This window comes from Balaenoptera physalus (genome assembly GCF_965194825.1).
Source record: "Balaenoptera physalus genome assembly, chromosome: 11".
Taxonomy (NCBI): Eukaryota; Metazoa; Chordata; class Mammalia; order Artiodactyla; family Balaenopteridae; genus Balaenoptera; species Balaenoptera physalus.
Genome location: NC_138896.1, coordinates 13,490,398 through 13,511,742, shown reverse-complemented (window position 1 = coordinate 13,511,742; position 21,345 = coordinate 13,490,398). Strand labels below are relative to the sequence as shown.

At 42.8% G+C, this 21,345-nt stretch overlaps 1 protein-coding gene and 1 pseudogene across 2 annotated transcripts in view; both read right to left on the bottom strand.

Annotated features, from left to right (window-relative positions):
• The window catches only part of STMND1 (stathmin domain containing 1), a 41,299-nt gene extending 21,922 nt beyond the window's left edge, over positions 1 to 19,377 (bottom strand). The window contains exon 1 of the mRNA XM_082415295.1: positions 11,427 to 19,377. Within this exon, the coding sequence (XP_082271421.1) occupies positions 11,427 to 11,507 (81 nt within the window). The 5' untranslated portion in view covers positions 11,508 to 19,377. The remainder of the gene's footprint in view (positions 1 to 11,426) is intronic.
• Positions 4 to 11,154, bottom strand: LOC309638816 (actin-like protein 6A pseudogene; annotated as a pseudogene). Its single transcript has one exon. The product of its transcript is annotated as an actin-like protein 6A pseudogene (transcript).
• Positions 19,378 to 21,345: the final 1,968 nt, after the last annotated feature.

Here is a 21,345-nt window from a genome sequence, read left to right as displayed (position 1 = left end):
TTAAAAAAATGGTTTCTTGGAAAATGAAAATTCCACACGGTCTGCTTTGTGAATAGCTGAGTAGTACCCAGCACCCTGTCAATGTGACCTTATGTGGCAAAAGGGACTTTCTTTGCAGGTGTGATTAAATTAAGGACGTTGTGATAGCAGGAGTATCCCAGGTTATCCAGGTGGGCTCTGAATGTAATCACAGGTGTCCTTAGAAGAGGGAGGCAGAGGAAGATTTGATTACAGAGAAGGAGATGGTGATGTGACGTCAGAAGCACAGACACAGTTGGAGACGCTGCAGTACCAGCAATGAAGATGCAGGAAGGGCCACCAGCCGAGGAACGTAGGAATGCAGCTCTAGAAGCTGGAAAAAATCGAGGAAAAAGATTCTCTCCTCAGAGCCTCTGAAAGGAACCAGCCCTGCGAACATCTTGACTTTAGCCCAGTGGAAGCAATTTTGGACTTCTGACCTCCAGAACTGTGAGGGAATAAAATTGTGTTGTTTGAAGCCACTAAACTTGCGTTAATTTGTTACAGCAGCAGTAGGAAACTAACACAGTGACTAATAGGAATCTACCAGGTACAAGCTATTATGCTGAGTATTCTGGAGGATACCAAGATAACAAGTTTAATCATCAAATGTGAAAAGTAAAGATACTACTATGTATAAAGCCTTTTTATTTATTTTTTTAACATCTTTATTGGAGTATAACTGCTTTACTATGGTGTGTTAGTTTCTGCTGTATAACAAAGTGAATCAGCTATACATATACATATATCCCCATATCTCCTCCCTCTTGCATCTCCCTCCCACCTTCCCTATCCCACTCCTCTAGGTGGTCACAAAGCACCGAGCTGATCTCCCTGTGCTATGCAGCTGCTTCCCACTAGCTACCTATTTTACATTTGGTAGTGTATATATGTCCATGCCACTCTCTCACTTCATCCCAGCTTACCCTTCCCCCTCCCCGTGTCCTCAAGTCCATTCTCTACATCTGTGTCTTTATTCCTGTCCTGCCCATAGGTTCTTCAGAACCATTTTTTCCCCCCTAGATTCCATATATATGTGTCAGCATACGGTATTTGTTTTTCTCTTTCTGACTTACTTCACTCTGTATGACAGACTCTAGGTCCATCCACCTCACTACAAATAACTCAATTTCGTAAAAGCCTTTTTGAAAATGAAACTACCATTACTGTTTTTGTTTCAATCAAACACTAATCTAGGCTTTGCTGTTATGGTATTTGGTAGATGTGGTTAACATCTACAATTAGTTGACTTTAAGTAAAGGAAATGATCCTCAAATAATCTGGGTGGGCCTCATCCAATCAGTTGAAGGCCTTAAGAGTAGAACCGAGGTTCCTCTGAGAGAGAAGGAATTCTGTAGATGCAGCTTCAGCTCCAGCCTAGCTTTCTGGACCACCTATTCTATTGTATGGATTCTGGACTTGCTTTGCCAGCCCTTATAATTGCATAAGCCAATTCCTTATAATACATCTATTTATCTATCTGTTCATCCATCCTACTGGTTCTGATTCTTTTGGTAAAACCCTGACTGATATAGAAACACAGTAGAAAATAAGAAAGACCATTCCCTAGACAGAAGCATTATTGACATCTTAGTATATAACTTCCCAAATATGTTTGATTATATAACTATAATCTTTAAAAATAAATTGGAATTGGCCAGTAAGCATATGAAAAGATGTTCAATATCATTGGTCATTAGGGAGATGTAAATCAAAACCACAATGAGATATCACTTCACACACACTAAGATGACTATCATGAAAAAGACACATCATAAGAAGTGTTGTCAAGGATGTGGAAAAATTGGAAACCTTGTACAGTGCCATGGGAATGTAAAATGGTGCAGCCGCTTTGGAAAATGATTTGAGAGCTCCTCAAAAATTTCCTCTTAACACAGAGTTACCAGATGACCCAGAAATTCCACCCCTAAGTATATACCCAAGCAAAATGAAAACGTCTGTTCATACAAAATCTTGCACACAAATGTTCATAGTTAGTATTCAAATATCTAAAAAGTGGAAACAACCCAAATGTCCACCAACTGATGACGAGATAAATTAAATGTGGCCTATCCATACCAAGGAATATTATTTGGCAATAAAAAGCAATGAAGTACTGATACACGCTACAATACAGGTGACACCTGACAACATTATACTAAGTGAAAGAAGCCAGTAACAAAGATCATTCCATTTACATGACATGTTCAGAAGAGGCAGATTAATAGAAACAGAAGGCGGATTTAGTGGTTTCTCAGGAAATGCCTGTTGGCTGCCAATGGATAGTGGTTCCTTTTAGGGGGACAAAAGTGTCCCAAAATTAGCTTGTGGTGATGGTTGTGAATTGTGCATTTTAATGGATGAATTGTATCAATATATGTGGATTACATTTCAATAAAGCTGTTTAAAAAACAAAAGAAAGCAGATTATATATTAAGTGATATATTGTATTTCTGTAACCTTTTTTTCTGTAACTATTATATATCAGAGACATTTACCTATGTCAATACATATAGGTCTATCTCATTCTATTTAATGGTGAGAGTAGTTGTTTATTTGACGACTGCATTGCAGTCCATTACGTAACTAAACCACAATTTATTTAACCAATTCCTACTGAAGGGCATCTAGGTTTCTAACTTCTCAATATAATAAACAGAACTGCTATAATATCTGTGTATATACATCAGTGTGAACTCACCCAATCCTTCCATGAGAATAAATTCCTAGATGTGGACCTGCTGAGTCAGAGGATATACACATTTTATATTAATGTGTTTCCAGAGGGCCTTCTATAAATCCTGCACTGACTTACAATCCCACCTTCTCCTTTTAAGGATGTCTATTTCTTCATACCACAGTTTCACTGCTTGTAAATAGGCTGAAACACAGCATAAAAGGGGCTTATAGGTGATTTAGTAAACCACCAACTCCAAAATGCTGGTCCATGTCAAATTTTTCATAATTCCACAGTAAAAGAAGGAAAATATAAGGAGTCTTTCATAAAGCTAAATTAACTTGATTTAAAGAACTGTCATTTATTTTGAAAGGAAGTAAATTAGTATGTTCAGAAAAACTTTTCTTTCCCACTCCTCATTCAGTGGAAGTCAAGGCCTCTAGTAGATGTTATCAGCCAACTTCTTCTCCATCTAAGACACACTTAACAGAGGAATCCTCTATAGTATCCCTAGAAGAAGCAAGAACATAAGCATCTTCTACAGACTATTGTCTTCTAGCTATTTTTTTTTTTGGCTGGTAATTTTTATTTAATTTTAAAAGCTTAAGGTAAAAAAATATAGGCAGTAAGTTTTACTAGTCAATAAAAAGCAATTCTACCAATCCACTGGTAATATACTAAACAGAGTTGGAAAGCATTTTACTGAAAGCAAAATATTTAGAGAAAATAGACATTTATACAAAATTATAAAATGCTTGTAATAAGAATAAGTGCATTTCAAGGAAAGCACAAACGTATTTTAATTTATAGAGCCAGTTAAAGCCTTAAAAAATTTAAGTGGAAACTGAAATATGCAAAAATGTATAAACATTCTACAAAAGATGGTTGTTCTTTTCCTGAGTATACTAAAGCTATGAAACATAAGGTGACATAGAAGGTAGAGGTTTGGGAACTCTTCTCAAGGGCATTTCCTTTCTACACACTGCTTCCCTCCTTCTTCATATTCTTGTTTGGAAATCCACAACTGCTGAAAGGTGCCCAAAGAAGCTAGAATGGAGCCACCAATCCATGAACTAAACCTCTGTTTAGTTCCACTGTTGTATTATCTGAAATCAGTTTCAACCACATACTTGGGGGTGTTTTCTGAGAGAGTTCTCTATTCAACCTGTCAGTAAAGCTCTGTATTAGTGTGTTTCCTCCTGCCACTATAACGCTGCCATAGAGACCTGGTCTGATATCAACATCGCACATTCCAACACTTGTAGTGACAACATGACTGACGCCCAGCATTGTATTTCCTGATAACCCCCTTACATTGGAAGGGTCAAATAATCCTTGAGGAATCTTTAACCGTTCTGCTCCAAAATCACAGTTGTAGTCATTGGGGAATTCATAATGAACAGTTGGCATCTGTGCGGCTACTTGTTCATCGTAAGTTGAATCAGATACTTGAAGTACTGAGCCTTGAAAATCCTGGATAACACAGTTACACGTGTAATTGTGCCAAGACCTTGTAACCTGTGGCAACTTCTCTCTTCTCTTCCAGTTTGCTGGAGATCCTTCACAAACAGCTTCTTTTGATGCAATCATATATGGAGCAATCAGTTCTATATTCATTGCTTGGAAGAGTTCTCTGCACTGCATAGTAATACAGTCTCCAGCAAGAGGGGATTTTACAATATCTTGCTGAAGGACATAGCCATGGTGAACTGGAATTGCAGTGGTATGAGTGGCTCCACTGTCCAAGATAAGCCCAGTAGAATGACCATTAGCAAATGCTGTCAAAACAGCAGTTTTGGAAAGGAAGAATGCAGGGATGTTGTAGTGTTCAAACATTAACTCTGTCAGTTTCTCTCTCTTTGCCCTGGTATTCCACGGTGCTTCTGACATGAGAACAGGATGCAGGCTGGCTTCTGATTTGACATGCATTTTGTAGGTATGAGCCAAAATAGCCTGGAAACTATCCCAATCTTCAACCATCCCATTTTTCAGTGGTGGAATGGCCTCTGTATTCTCCCTCGGAACACGCAGGGCATTCGTATCTATGGAATAGGTGGGACCGCCTTGTTTGCCTTCATCACTATCTATTTCCAGCAATGTACTTCCATCATCTCTTTCTACACCATACCAATAGCCGTAGGGAAATCCACCTTGGGAGGGTCGTCACCAGCATAACCAGCTTTCACAGTATAGGATCCAATGTCAAAAACAGGGGCTCCAACTTCATCTCCCCCGTACACCCTGCTGCTCATGGCTGCTATCGATGCGACTCCTACGCTAAAGGCCACCCGGCAAAGTGACTGCAACGGCCGCGACTGCGGGTCCCGAAAAGCGCTGGCCCCCAACTCCCTTAACTTCCACCGCCACCCGCCTCAGGCAACAAAGTGGCGTCCACACCCTTCTAGCTATTTTTAAAATGTCTACTGATTTTACTGTTTTGGCCCAAGGGGTGATCTTCTTCTCCTCTGAAACTTCAAAGGGCCTCAGGACTCCACCCTCCAACTCCCACTCTTTTCAGCACAGCCCTGTCACACGGATACACGTGTGTGTCTTGTTGGGGGTCACGAATGGTGTCAATGAGAAAATGCCTGGATTGGGTCTTGATGAATGAGCTTCCAGTGGGGAAGGAGAAAAGGTCATTCTAGACACAGGAAAAAGTACACACAAAGATGGGGTGTGAAACAACATGGTGCGCCGAGGAACTTGAATTATTCCAGTTTAGCAGAAATAGACTGAGATAGAAAGCGGTAGGTGCTGAGGTGGGAAAGTCTTTTGTGGCAGGTAAAGACGTGTCATTTTATTTTGAAGGCAACAGGAATCTTTTGTAGGATTTTTACACATGGTTGTAAAATAGAAGCATCAGGTATGATTTTTAGAAAAATCACTTTTGGGTTCGTGCAAAGGGCAGGAGTAGAAGGAAGGATGGGACAGAACAGAGTAACCAGTTACGATGACTACAGTTGTCCAGGTGAGGTTGGATTAAGCATGAACTAGGACCATGGCAGTGAAAATGGGGGAAAGAGGTGGGCCCCAAAATATTACAAAGGTGGATAACAGACCTTTCAGAGCTTCAGATTAAAGGAGAGAGGTCCCTTCTGGCTCTAAATTATGACTCTAGGAACTAAACAGAAAACATTCCCTTTAGGAAAACAATAAAAAGTCAGGACACTGGCATGAAACTCTTGGGACTCTCACAATAAAAATCATACCAATTTAAAAATCTAAGCACATCTGACCACTTTCTGGAAGCATTCCAAAGCTCCCTCAGAGGCTAAGGAGAAATCACCATAGCTAGGTTGTGGGCCCCTGTCACCCTCGGGTTCTCAGAATTCAATTAGCGATTCTCACATGTTCGTAGGGAGACTCGCATTGCTTATCACCCTGTTTACAGAACATGATCACTTCAGCTAAACCAACATCAGTTCATTGTGCTGATGGTTAATTAGTTCTGTGGCTCAGAACTACACGGGAAAATATGAAAAACCAACCAACTGAACAAACAAACAAGTAAGCAAATAAAAACTCAACAGATCTGTACTATGACTCAGCACAAGGAGAAAGTGTGAGAGGATCTACATGCTTTTCTCTTTCTCCACAGACTCAGTTACTGCCCATGCAGCCCCTGAATAGTAAGCTGACCCAGGAAAAGAGTCTTTACATATTACATGCTATGTTATTATATAATAACAATCATATCAGACAGGGCCTCCTTTTCCTTCGTTATACGAAATATATAAAATATGAAGTATATATACATACACACACACACACACACACACACACACACACATATGTTTTATATAACAAAGGAGAAGGAGGCCATGTCTGATATTTATCTTTTAGGGGCGCACAGTTCACACTGAACGTAAAGATCATATTGTCCCTCTTTCCAAATGAACTATTAAAAACCAATATCTACAGTGATAGTAAGACAGTTATTTTGACGAGTTCACTTTGTTTCGCAGATCCATCGTTTTTTGAACCTAGTAAAGCACTGAGTTATTCACAGGGACTAATTTTGCCATTTAAGATTTCCCAGTGGAGATCCTGAAACAGGTAACTGATTTAACAACAACAGTAAACAAAATGCCCATATTGGAACTGAGAGCAAACTTGAATGTTTTCAGTCTAACATGTGGCTTGTCACAAAGATAATCTGTCAACTACAAGTCAGAATAGATTTAAATGCCACAACCCTGAACAACCTCCCAATTGTTTCAACAAAGCAATTCATCCAGGCCTGAGCAAGGAACTTTCCCATTTATGCTTATTTAGATATGGTCTGCCTTCAAGCTCTGTCAGTGACCAAAACTTAAGTTGTAGCCAATGAAACACAAGCTTCCAGCATAAAAGAACATACACCAGCCTTCAGTTTCCAGAGCAGAAATTTAAGGTTTTTCTCTTTTGCAAACTAAGAAGACTTTCAAACATCTTATCTATGTGCAACACATTCTGGAAATTTTAACACCCAATTTTATAATCTAGACTTGAGAATAGACATAGTCCAAAGATGAGAGATATTTACAAATTAATTAGATCTATGCCTCACAGGGATACGGCATAGACAGTTTTCCTGGTCTACCTATGCGTGCAGTTTATATTTTCACACCAATAAGAAGTCTGTCTGCAATGGTACCGGGGGAAGGGGGTGGGGAGGTGGGTGGAAGGTTTTATTTTTTCCTTGAGATGAAGTTGTAGCAGAAGTACAGATTCAATGTTTCCACATTTTGTATCAATTTCATTTTATGCTTCATTGTCTTGATAAAAATTGATAAATTTTAGACAGAATTGAAAAACTGTGAATTCCAAGGTAACAGCTATGCATGGGAATTATCAGCATTCTGAAAAAGGTATTACTTTTAACTACCGAAAGGTGTTTTGTTGGTTGGTTGGTTGGTTGGTCTGGCAGTATTATATGTTGTGTTCTAAAGCTTTGGGGAAACAAATTTGCCAAACAGCTTGGAGGGAGGGAGTCATTTGTCAAGGCTCCCTGGAGCTGAAACCTTCTTAAATCAAATTATTGGCAGATGCATTTTATAAATATATTTGTCTGTAGACATATAGGAAGAATTTTCTCATCAAATTTTGATTTTTTTCTAGTTTACTTCAAATAAATGTAATAATAAATAGCAACCCTCCAAAAACCAAACAGAAATATATATATATATATTCATATTTTAACATCTTTATTGGAGTATAACTGCTTTACAATGTGTGTATATATATATATATATTTTTTTTTAATTGCACTTTAAAAGTTAGCCCCTTTTACTGACGACAAACAAGAATTTTCTTGTCAAAGTTTAGGGGAAAACTGTGAAGGATACTTAGAGATCATCTATTCCAATCTAGTCTCTCCCCTTTTATATTAAGCAAGAAACTTTGAGTTAATCACACAGAAGAAGAGCATTTCTCCAACTAAGAAAAGTTTCCCATGCTTTCCTTATTATGCATTATTTTATTACCATGTCCTCTTTCCACTTTAAGGGAGAGTGAACAGAAACTCTGGAGGCAGATCTCAAGAAGTTTGATTCAGAATACTTTGAAGTCGTGCTGCTAAGAAACATACATATTTCATGCAAGCAAACATGTTCATCTCATTTAAAAGACACTGCCGAACTAGTGAACTCTCAGCCCTATGCATTTATGAAGGTAGCAAAAAGTACTGTGCTGACAGCCTGAGAGTGTTTAATTAATAATCATACTTTTCCCAGATCAGATTTCCAAAGTCAAATGCTTGGGGTAGGGAAAGAGAGGTACAGACGTGAGTCAACTCTGAGTCTATTTTCAGGTTATTTTAATACTAAATTTCCCCCTGCTGACTGTCATTAGTGTAGTTATGCTACTAGGAGACAGGAAGATGCTGGGAGGGACATGCAGCCACCCAAGAAACATTCATTAATGTCTGCTCTGCACCAAGCACCGTAGCGAGCACTGGAGACACACAGACAAAAAGCAGTTCTTTTCCTCAGTAACAGCTTAGGATGGGAGGCAAGCATGGAAACAAATAAGTACAATGAAAGGTTCTGAAATATGATAGGAGAAGGTGTAAGGTCCACTCCGCCAGCATGGGGGCAGGGGCAGGGGGACTGCGAAGAATGGTCTTGAGTCATATTGAAACCTGGGGGCATACTTGCCTGTGGTCCAGGAAGACAAAGAAGGAAAGGTCTGAAGGAAAGAGAACAGGTGCAAAGGCACAGAGGCAGGAACAGAATGGGGTTGGGGAACACGTGGTGAGGTCTGACCAGAATCGGAGGGAAAGGAGAGATGAAACTGGAGAATTTAACAGGCGTCAGCTCGACAGTCGCTAGTAAGGCACGCTAAGAATTTAGGATTTTATCTCACATAAATAATGGTAATAAGAGTGATTGTAATAATTAATATTAAGTGCTTATATTCTGCGCCAAGCTTTGGTATGAGCACTTAATGTGAACTCAATTCATTTAATCCTCACAACTCTATAAAACAACTATCATTACCCTCATTTTACAGATAAGGAAGCCAGGGCACAGAGAGGTCAAATGACTTAACCAAAGTCACACAACTAACAAGTGGTGAATCCAGAAATCAAACCTAGGTAGTCACATTCTTGACCTTTGGTTGGTGTGTCTACCTAGTGGGTCACTGACTTTTTTTCAGCAGAGAACTGACATAATCAGATTTTATTTTAGAACGATCCCTCTGGAGGTCACGTGGAAGACTGGAGCTGCAGGGCAGGTGGAGGCTGGTCATGAAGGAAGCACCCAGGGAGACTAATTAGGAGTCTTGTACCAAAATCCAAGCAAAGAAATTCAGGAAGAAACCCAAACCCCTCCCAGGCCTTGAGATGCTTGGCCCAAAGGGACCTAGTGCATTTGACACTTGGAGAGGATTGCTTTTTAGCACTCCTTCTTCTCTATACAACAAAATTATTTTCAGTAATAACCATGAAATGGGACAAATGATAATGGCCAGAAAACAAACTCAAATAGTGAAAATTTTCTTCTACTAAAGTCTTATATGTAATCATGCCAGTAAAATAAATTTTAAAAGATTTTTGCACAAAAAAGGAAAAGCAAAATGGATTAGTACTTTAAAATCACATTATTTTTTGGAAAAGGAGAGGGGAAAAAAAGCATTCTTAATGTTACTCCACAGCAGTGATGAATAATAACAAAGATGACCAAATTGCTCCCAAGAAGCCCATAAATCTGTTAGGGAGAAGGAGCTTTAACAAACATTTACCACGTGATAAGGGAGCACCAGAGTATTTGGGCAGTGGTGCTTGGGCTCAGCGCTGACAGGAGAAGTAGGAGTTCACGAGGCAGACGGGAAATGGGGCCCAGGGAGGGCATTCCAGGAAGAGGGAATGGCATGGGGAAAGGCACGGAGTGTGAGGAAGCCTGGAGGAACTGAGCACTGCAGGCTCTTGGTTTGGCAGACCTGAGAGTCCACGAATGAGAGCGCCTGGGGAGCAGAGGATGACATTAGAGAGACGGGTAGGACCAAATGTAAACTTTTGCACACCACAGGGAATTTTTTTCTTAGCAAGACGGCCTGGTTAGGGTGGTGATGGGAGAGGCAGAAAGACCCAATAATAGGTAATAGGGCCCTAAAGGCAGACAGTGGCGGTTGGGATGGAAAGCAGAAAACAATGTTGAGATGGGTGGGCATCTGGGGACAGGCATCAGCCAGGGCACCAGGGACTAACGCTGAGTCCCAGCCTTTAGCTGCCTCTGGTTTGTTTCTGATGGATTCACACACAGTAGGTGCTGTAACTGATACTGAAGAATGTCTTGCCCATCACCTGCTGAGAGAAAGTGTGTGCTCTTTAAACTGTAGGTCCAAAAACGCGCTTCAGGAGGGGTGACCTTAAGTCTTGGTTTGCGGCAGACAGTATGGGCTTATATCAGATTTTCTGGGCAAAGTTATTAATAGGGTTCCCTTCCATTCTTAAGAGTATTCTGCTTTTGATGATAAATTATATGGTAACACTGTCTTTGGGTAACCGCTCCGGAAGGAACCTTTGTGGGTTCCTAGTTCTGTTTGTGGAATCTCGTCCTGGTGGTGAGGATGTAAAGAATCATGGACCGCATTTCCGCCTCCCCCAGCCCATCCCTCGATACACTACCCTAGAAAAAAGCGCCTATTCGTTTCTCCAAAAGAATTACGGGAGATGCAACCTTGAGGGAGAGGGGGCAGAGTCCTGGGACGAGACTCTTGACAATTAGGTTCTATCTCCAGCTCTCTGCCCCCGCAAACGAGCTGTGGCGCCTCGAGCAAGTCGTCCACCTCTCTGGGCTTCTAGATCCTCTTGTGAGCAGCGCGAGGGCTCAGCCAGACGGCTGCTAAGATCTCTTCCAGCGCTAAGGAACTCCCAAAGGGCCCACTTTCCGGAAGCCAATATTATATGGCGGCTCCCAGGAACTCTCACCTTCCCCTGCGAACCACCACCAACACAGCTCTGTGCCGAACGCCCCGCTCCTCCCGTTATTCCTACCTCTGCCCTGGGGTGCGACCTTCGCGGGCTCTTGAAACACAAAAGCTAGTCCTGTAGCAGCACGAGACCTGGTTAAGACAGCAGTTAAGCGGCCCCAGAAGAAAGCCGCTCCCTCCCGGCCCACCCATTGCCCGTCGGCCAAGCAGGCGCGCTGTGAGCCGCCGCAAACGCCGCTCCAGCCGCCTCCAAGCGTGGGAATCGCCAGGCCTGCCGGGTAAAAGACTTTCTTCCCGTTTGTCTCTTTATTTTTACCTTGAATCCCTCTTCCCAGCCCTTCTGAGGCGCGGGCACACGTCTCTGTTGCTCAGCGGCCTGGGAAGGTCCGCAGCCCATGGCGCGCGCTGCGCGCCGCTCCTCAGGCCGGGCCGCCCCGTGCGCCCCCTCGAGCGCTTCTCGCCGCGCCTCTGCGCCCGTGCGTTTCGGCCCCGCGCGCTGCTCCTCCCCCCGCCGCCCTCCGCGACTCCAGCCTCTCCCGCCTCGCGCACGTAAAGGCTCGGCAGGAGGCGCTCGACACCAGGGCCGTGGCCCGGAACCGTTGCCACGATAAACCTCATCACGCGGACCTAGGACCTGGGCGGCAATGGGACTTTTGTAACCCGGACCTGGAAGGTCGGAAGCGTTTAAGGGACACCTGGGATGCCCTCTCCCGAGCCTAGTGAGGGGAGAGACCGCTGCCTGGCCCCGTTGGTTTTAAAAGTACCCTAGGCGCCAGCATCCTGCGGGGACCTCTTTTTTTCCTTTCCAAGGCATCGTGGGGCACGTCCCCACCCCTGCTGCCTGAGCCGGGCGCCCAAGCTGTTGGCTTTGGGGCTACAGACCCCGTGGGGACTGTGTAGAAGGAGGTTGCGAGGAAGGCGACCGTAGGAGTCCCACCGGCGGAAGCAGCGCTTGAGGACAGGTGGACGGTGGAGGCGGCCCGGCTGGCAGCAGACGGCAGTGGCGCAGGGAGACCCTGGAGGGGACGGTCACGCAAACAGAAGCCCACTCAGTGAAGAAAACCAGACTTTAGGATCATAGACGGCTCAGCAGCCGCGAAATGGGTCATGCAAATCAATTTTATGGAAGGAGCATTTTATGAGCTGTTACCTTGTAAGGAAAGCGGGTAGATGGGTGTAAATATTTCAATCAGAGAATTAAAACGGTGGCATCCATCAAAGAAAGGCAGACCAGGCGGACTGCCCAAATGAGCAACAAGTTCCTTCCTGGATTTTTTTTTTCTTTTTATCCTATTTCCAATTAATTTTTATTTTCCAGAATAATTTTTTTTTAAAAAAAGAGCTGAAAGGGATCTAGACATTATCTACCAGCCCCTTATTTTACAGGCTGCAAACTTAGGCTCAGTGAGGTTGAGTGACATAGACGGGGAGGTGGGGGGCAGTTAATGAGGGAGCTGGAATGAGGAATCAGGTGGCCTCACTCTGTCCCGTGTATCCGTAACACCAGGAAAATACGAGAAAGGATTCTTGGAAATGTCGTAAAAGTTCTGGATCCTGCTAAGGAAATTAATGGTCCCCTCTGTTATAGGAAGCTGATTATTTGCTTTATACCATTTAAGCTCATTTCACTCTCTCTCCTTTCTGCTGTGAGGATGCTGCCTGTCAATTTTCCTTTGGCTAAAATTGAAGAAAAGGAAAGATGAGATGAAACTCAAGCCAAGGCGTTATGATTGTTGAGCGACAGGCATTAAAAATTTGTGAATGAAGAGTTGAAACCAGGCTAAAATGGTGTTTTGGGAACATCTCTGAAAGTGTTAACTCATGGGTGTAGTAAGTCACATGAAATGTTCCAATTGGAAACTGAAAAATTCTCAACTAGAACTCAATTCAGAGGACACCTATAAAACGTTCTTGAGAAAGTTTGACGGAAGTTTGTAGGATGAACTGTAAGAGTGAAATACTGCAGATCATTTTTTTTTTTCCTTTGAAGGCAATCTGTGAACAGAGGTTTGCTAGGACATCAGTGTGAATGAATGATACCCAAATGTATTGTGCAGCTATCTTTTGAGGCATCCTATCATTTACAGTCCAAAGTTGTGAAAAATGCCCCTTTTTTTTTTTTAACATCTTTATTGGAGTATAATTGCTTTACAATGGTGTGTTAGTTTCTGCTTTATAAAAAAGTGAATCAGCTATACATATATCCCCATATCTCCTCCCTCTTGCGTCTCCCTCCCACCCTCCCTATCCCACCCCTCTAGGTAGAAAAATGCCCTTTTTAAAGGTATGCGCTGGAGCCTGCTTGTACCGTCTCATGAGAGCCAATTCTCGGGAATATTTGGACCTCGTTGTTCAACACAGCCATTACGAAAAATTAGATTATATAAACTCACAATTAAATTAGTTATATTAAAAACAAAGGTAATAAGTACAACTCCTCAGTTTCTAATTGAAGAAGAGGAAATTATTTTAATCAGTTTCTAATTATTACAACTTACTACGTTTCTGAGTTTTTTGACATCTCTTGTATCTGTATGGTGTGCTACTGTGTGTCTCTTCCCAACTCCACCTTCAGTGATATCACGTTGATAGTTTAAAATCAGCCAAGGTAGGACTATGTACACCATGAAAACTGGTAAATGCTACAAATCAAAGGCTTTCTCCTCAGCCCTCCTCCCCCCCCCTCCCCCAGAGAGCACACCACTGACTGTTTATTCCAGAATGCCAAGGAATGCCTCTGCCCTCTTCACTGTCCTCTGACCTCTCTCTGCAGTGAAGTGGCCTCTGTTACCCCCAGCCTGAGCCACAGAATGTGTGCTGGTATCATTTACACATCTCCCTTCGCTGGAGCTGGGGCGCTATTCTAAGGCTCCAGGCTCTGTGTCCTTAACTATCCTGTTCTGGTCTTGGATAACCTGTTTCCACCTGATGACTGCTAGAGGGAAAAATCCTTCGAGGCTCACCCAAGCAGGGCTGTCACTTGCTCACTTTAAAGTTTGACTACTACTCTCCATTTTTCTCCTCAGATATGAATAATCTCCGGAAGGTCAAGTTTTTACTTCCCTCCGGAATCTATTTAAGCCTGAGGTTTGTCTTGAGCTTATTTTTCTCTGGAGCGATGAAGGTATGGTAAGGACTTGGGCCTCTCAAACTTTACAGTGCACACCCTGGAGATCTTGTTAAAATGCAGATTATGATTCAGTAGGTTTGGGGTGTGGCCCCAAATCCCACATTTCTGAAAAGCTCCCAATGGTTCTGTCGCTTTTTGCAGAGGGTCACACTTGGAGTGGGAAGGGTGTAGAACTCGTCAGAATATCAAATCATGACTTCAAAAGGCAGAAAGGAGAAAGGAAAAATGGGAGGAAGGAGAAAGACTCGAGGAGGAAAATGACAGGGAAGAATCAAATGAAGTTTATTAGACAATCAAGCATAGAGGAAAAGAAACCCTGGCCTCATTTTATCAAGGTATCCTCCGTCTAGGAAGCACCTTTATCACATAAAATTACAACTAGGAGCCTGAGTGCCACACCAGCTTCTCATCCTCTTCCCTGGTAGAGAAAGGATCTTTGTAAGTTAGTGGCTCAGAGTGAAGAAGAAAAGAAAATCCTTACTTGCCATCACCCAAGCTCTGGAGGTAGCTTTTCCTGTTCTATCTGTTCTGAAAGTTACCCTTCCAGGGATGACGGGCAAACCAGAGAGCAGACATGTTTCCCCGCAGCACTGGGAAGGTTAGTAGATCAAGGCGGCGGGGGTTGGCGGGGGCAGTGGTTGGTACCACGCAGCCAAGGGGCTTCAGAGTTCACATTGAAAGCTCTACAATTTTAGTTCTGACCCTAAGCTTTTCTAGGAAGTGGGACGTCAGAGAAATCAATTCTGATCCCACCACCAAATCCACTGAGTTTACCAGCATTCTTCCTATGCATAGAAAAATTACGTGCTGACCTTCATTCCCAAACGTGTCCCAACTGACTAATTATTTCAGTAATAGCTGACATTTTTGAGGGCTTGCTAAGGATTAGGTAAATGAGGCAAGCTGATGACTATGTTGGTATTTCTATTTTATCAGTCAATTGGCTTAAAGCAAGGATGGGAAAACTATGGCCCACTGCCTGTCTTTATCTGACCCATGAGCTAAGAATAGATTTTAAATGGTTGAAAAAATATAGGAAAAAAAGAACATTAATTAGTAATTCCTGAAAATTACATGGCATCCTAGTTCCATTGTCTGTAAATAAAGTTTTATTGGAACAGAGACACTCCCATTCGTTTACATATTATCTCTGACTGCTTTTTTGCTACAGTGGCAGGGTTGAATAGTTGTGACAGAGACCATATGGCTTACATAGCTGAAGATATTTATTATCTGGCCTTTTACGGAAAATGTTTGCTGATCTCTGATTTAAAATGATAAAGTATTCCCACAAGGGCATGATAATTCTGCGGAGCCCTAACGTCCTGAAAGAGTTTGTACTGCTTCCAGAAGGGCCAAAAACTCCCAGGAAATAGCTGCCATATGAGGGGAATTTATCTCATTAACTAACGACTCCCAGGCCCATGAAACATTTTGTTAAGTGGCTTCATTCAACTGCTAAAACCCTCCCCTGCTTCCATGGGGCGCCCTGTTCAACAGGCTGGCTCTGGAGTAGGGAACAAAAGTTCCCTGTGCTGCTCAGCTGTTTCGTATCCTGAGACTTAGCGCAGGGACGCTTGTAGATTCTGGAAAAAGAAAAAAGAGCACCAGATTGTAAGAAAGAGGGTGGTATTTCGAGTGTCATCTTGAATTTAAAGACCTAATTTAAAAACCCCATATTGTTCTGGTTCTTCACGTCCCTTTGTCAGACGCTTCAACCCAAACATTGTATTTCTGGAAAACAGTCCTCCCCTTCACGCACACATTGTGTCGCTCAGATGTGAAGTTTATATCTGAGGAATCCACTGGGGCAGGTTGCCTCAGTAACAGAACCAAGCACATTTAGAAACCTCACGGATCTGTCTGTGAACGGTTGTGTGATAAAACTACTATGAGTCAAGGCAAGTTGTACCAGCATATTGTTAAGAAATACACAACAACACATTTGCATAATCGAGATTTTTGCAATCCCTGTGCGAAAGCTTGCAATGACACCAGCGATGAATTAATGGAGTTGCCTAAGATGCGGAGTGCAAGCATATTTTAGGCCTCCCTCTAAGGGACTTGATAGGACAGATTCTGGCAGAGAACACTCAGAAATAAATGAATAAGCCCACAAACAGGGGAACAATTGTTTACCAAACCTTGGCATTAAGCCACCAATCTCGATGTTGGCTCATTCAACACAAACTGGGTAAATACAGAGAGAAAATGCCAATCTCAGAGGAATACCTCAGCGAATGGCAGCTTCACAGGAAACGTAGCCATGATGATCTCATAGAATTATAAGCCTCCCATTTACATCTACCCTTAAGAACCAGTTCTGAACCATCTTTAGGTCTTATGTGGGTCTAAGACGGTGCTGAGGGCTTAATGGGGATGTGTAAGAGGGGAACCAGTCCTTGCTGAATGGCAGTTGGAAAGGCAAACTCGCTTTTTAGAAAGCTGTAACAACTCTTAAGGTTACACATGGCAATTTTCACACACTGATATTCTCACAATTAAAGAAAAGTAATATTTAAATGATTTTCACTGCTTCCAATTTTGGCAGTACGTGGGCACACAGCACTGAGACTTTCAGAATGAGTGGTGTGATTTTTCCGCTCTGGCCTTGAACATATTGTTTGATGCTCTAGGGGAGTTTGGCTGCTTGCAGAACTGAAAGACTAGGGGGAGAACAAAGCTTTCTAAGAGACTTGAATTTTTTCTCCACTGGAATGTGGTGGAAAGAATGCTGGGCCAGCTGGCTCGGTAGTGGACTGGCCTCCAGGAAGTTGTTTAACCTCTGGGGGCCAGCTCCTCACTCTTGTAATAAAAGGACTTGACTAGGAGGATGCTGAATATTTAATAGCCCCTGGAGCACCTGTTCTCAAAGTGAGGTGCTGTAGCATCTGTTTCAGAATAACCTCTGCATGTTGTCATAAATGCAGATTCCCAGCAATACGAACAAACGCATTGGATCACAATCTCCGAGATGGGTGCCCCAGAATCTGCATTTTTAAGAAGCATTTGGAGTTATTCATATGCATAGGAATGCTTGCCACATTGCCAAGAGCAGAGGGAAGAAGAATCTGGGCTTCAGAGAAGATCAACCTTTGACCTTGGGAAATTATTTCACCTTCCTAAATCTCAGTGTACTCACCTTTAAAATAGGAGATAGCAATAATACCTACCTCCTAGGGTTATTGGGTTATATATTTAATCGTCCTAATATATATACATATATATATTTAATATATAACTAACTAAATATATATATAGGCATGGAAAATGCTTCACTCACCCACAGGAATTACAAAATCCATGGCAGCTAAGACGACTTAGACTGTATTTTGACATTTAGGGTTGACCTATTTTTTTTATTGTCAAGTTGTAAAATTCTAAACTCTGACTGAAAGTCCACAACTTTATGAAACTAACATCACTGCAAGTGAAGAAAACAATTTTTGTTGGATAATCTAGCTTTTGAACAAGATTAGTTTTTTGGGTTTTTTTTTAACCACAAGCTTGCTTACATCTCATTTTTAGACCCACAAGGACAGTTCAACTGCCCTCTAGCCCTCATGCATCAGGCCCCAAAGCTCTAGGAAAATAATAATTTTTTAAAAAGAGTGAAAATATCACTTGTCGTTTACCACCAACCGAAAGCAAGCATTGCCCTTTTCACAGTGGATGCTGCCAATTTTCTTTCTTCTGGAGAAGCCCCCTTCTGAGCGGGTGGGGTTCACACAAGCCCCATGATTCCCTGCTTCGCTCTCCTTCCCTCTGTCTTGTCTTTGATCAGGCTCTACAATTATAGCAGCTCCAGCAAGCTGCCTGCTCCCTGCTCTCTTTTGGAACGAGCTGTGGTGAGGGCCTGATAGTCCGAATTACTTGGAGGGAAATTATACCTCTTCTCCCCTCAAAAGTCTGTTGAGTCTCTCCAGGAGATTCATCGCAGGGAGGCTGTTACTGATTTCTCTCTCTCTGTGAAGACTGAAATTCAGGTACAAGTACTCTTTTTGAGAGTTAGGGATGGGGGAGGGAGACAGAGAGAGAAACAAAAAGGAAACAGAGAGAGAGAAAGATTTTTTTATGAAGGGGAAAGGTTAGGACAACTTTCCCAAACAGAGAAGTGTGCGTGAGTCTTGAGTATGCTCTGGACCAGCCTCCGGTGGGAAAGAGGAACTCAGTTCTTCAATTCCCTGTGCCTGAATGGGCTTCATTCCCATGCCAGGTGGCACCAGTGTCATTGCTTGCAGAAATAGCTCCCTTCCATTTAATTCCCCAAACATGGATCGGGCACCTACTGTCAGGTGCTCTGCTGAGCTCAGAGTTGGTCTGTGATAACATCTGCTTTAGCCCTACCTTTCAGCCAGGTGTCGGCGGGTGGAATTCTTGTAGGGACAACTATTAAGAGTAGAAGGGTCAGGCAGAGACTGTGGACCTAGAATGAAAAAATGTCATTCATTCTTAAAAAAAAAAAAAAGTCCGTGTTCAGAATGCCAGCTCGAGGGCTAATGCTAAACTCCAGCTCAGTTTTGTGAATGGTCTTGAGTGGCAGCTGATGGTCACTTTTTGCACGTGGTGAGGTACCTGCCACCACACTTTCAGGTGCTAGTATTAACCGTGTGGGTCAAAAAAAGCCTGTGCTGTTCCACTCTCCATGGAGTGTACGTCAGCCAGCTACGGGGTGACGGCAGCCCCTGTCCTTCCAGAGGCTCTTCTTACTAATTCTTGGCGAAGTGTTTCAGACCCAACCTGCCTCATTTTTCTCATGAATCCTTCATCACCTTCCTAGATTGCCCCTCAGGCACCCCAGCTGACACCATACCTATAGGCTCCTATGAAATCTCCGATTGTCTGATGTATTGAATTTTAATTTATGGCCAAGCATCATTTGTTACTTCCACCTAACCAAGCCAATCTTCTTGTCATCCACACATACTTATGTAGCCTGCCATTTGTTCTACATGTTTGCTTATTTATTCACTCAACAAATATTTATTGAGCTCCTACTGTGCACCAGGCACCATTCCAGGTGCTGAGGGTACAGGAGAGGCCAAAACAAAGTCCCTGCCTTCAAAGAGCTTAGAGTCTAGAGCGGCAATGGAATAAACAAAAGAGTAGACGTATACCCTGGGAGGTGGTGAAAAGTGCTGTGCAGGAAAATAAAGCTCAGAAAAGGATAGAAAGTAACTGGGGGGGGGGGAGGGGGCGGAGCTATAATTTAAGATTAGGGGTCAGGAGAGGGAGAGAGGAAATGACCTTTGTGGATGAGGGAGATGGTGTGTTCTAAGCAGAGAGAACAGCAAGCAAAATGCCCTGCACCACAGCATGCTTTGACCGTGCAAGGGAGAGGGTGGAGGCCAGCGTGGCTGCCCGGGAGTTAGGAGAATATAGGGTCCAGGTCAGTGAGGCAGCTAATGTCAGCATCATTGCTCATAGGACTGGGTGGAACCCCAAGAGAAGTAGTACCATCTCCTTCTTGTTCTTGGGGAGGTTGTGTATTATTATACTCATTGTATAAGGTGTGTGAGGGTCAGAAAGGGGCTCATTTATCAACCTATGCGCCCACGATATGGTTACACCCAGTGATCCTAAGTCCACATCGCCTGCATGAATCCCACTGTTTCTTCTTCCCTTAGCAGAGTTTCTCCGGCACTCAGCAGAGGATCATACTGTATTTCATGACAAAAATCCTCCATTTTTTTCCAAATGTAGTCTTACTTGACAAACAGGCAGTGGGGACCCCAACGGGGACCCCAAGATTATGCCCAGACAGTGATGTGCTCCAGAAGCACTGCAGCAAGGAACATGCTTCTCTTCTGACAGGATTTATCACTAATGAATCCATCAATCTCTTTCAGTGCAGTATCTGAAGAATTAAAAGAAGTAATTGAAGAACTGTCCATAGTGGGCAAGCCTACAACTTTCCTGCTGAGTTTATTCTTATTCCCCCTCCAGAGTGAATCCCAGCTGACTATTAATTAGGCTGACTATTTACCAGCTAAGTGCTGAAAGGGCGACAGTGACAGATATTTGCAGTGATATTAGCAGTGATGCTCACCTAGGAGGGAGAATCTTACTTTCAAAGTACACCACACAATGCAGTAAAATTGTACTTTCAGTTGTTCAGAGCACATGTGATATCCCTTCAAACTGCTAGAGGGGAATATTCAGCTTGTTATCCTCTTATACAATACATTTAGCTTGGGTTGAATTCAATTTAGCAACAATATAAAAATTCTTTTATCTCCCATTCTGTTAGGGAAAAAAAGCAAAGAATGCTTCAAAGTTGCCACAAGAGGGAAAAAAGAGACATCGCCACTGTCCTCTTTCCTCAATCTGTTATATATTTTTTAAAAATTATCTGTTTTATGATTATTATATATCTTGACAGCATCACAAATTTGGTTAAGTGATGTCTCCAACCTTCTTCCCTTTCCCCTGATGTAACATGATTCAGATAGACTTCCAGTCAAGATTGAGTAATAAGAAGCAGGCTTACCCTCCCAATAGAAACAATTAAAAACAAAATAGTGAAACAATGGCTTTTAAGACAGTGGACACCAGGCAATGAAGGACAGTGGTCCCTGAGAGATGGAAAGCAAATAGAGTGAGCCTATGATTACCTTTACCTAACTGCCTTGAGAAAGATTCCAGATGATGGTACAGGGAAGGAAAACCCCAAACAGCCAGCAGAGTCCTTGAATTGAAGAGAAGATGCTGGGAGTCCAGGGAGGGAAAAGGTGGAAAGAGTTTGCAGGGCAAAGTACCTGAGAGGAGACAGAGAGAACTCTGGGGACTGCAGAGGGTCCCCTTGAGTACTCAGCAGAGGACTGATCAACACAGGCATGTGAGAAAACTACTCAGGGCTGGGGAAAGAACCACCAAAAAGGATTAGAGGGAATGGTACTCTGAGCTCTCGCAGTGCTTGCTCTCACCAGTCAGACTAGAAAACCTCAGTAGGCGTAGTTTAGAGTACTCAGAAGGTACTAAATACTTGTCCTTAGTAGTGGGGAAAAATTAGCCCTTCACTAAGCATCACTATGGCCCCACCTAACAAATCATAAAAGCAATATCTGAAACTGCATGCAAGTAATGGAACTGCACCCCAGGGTTT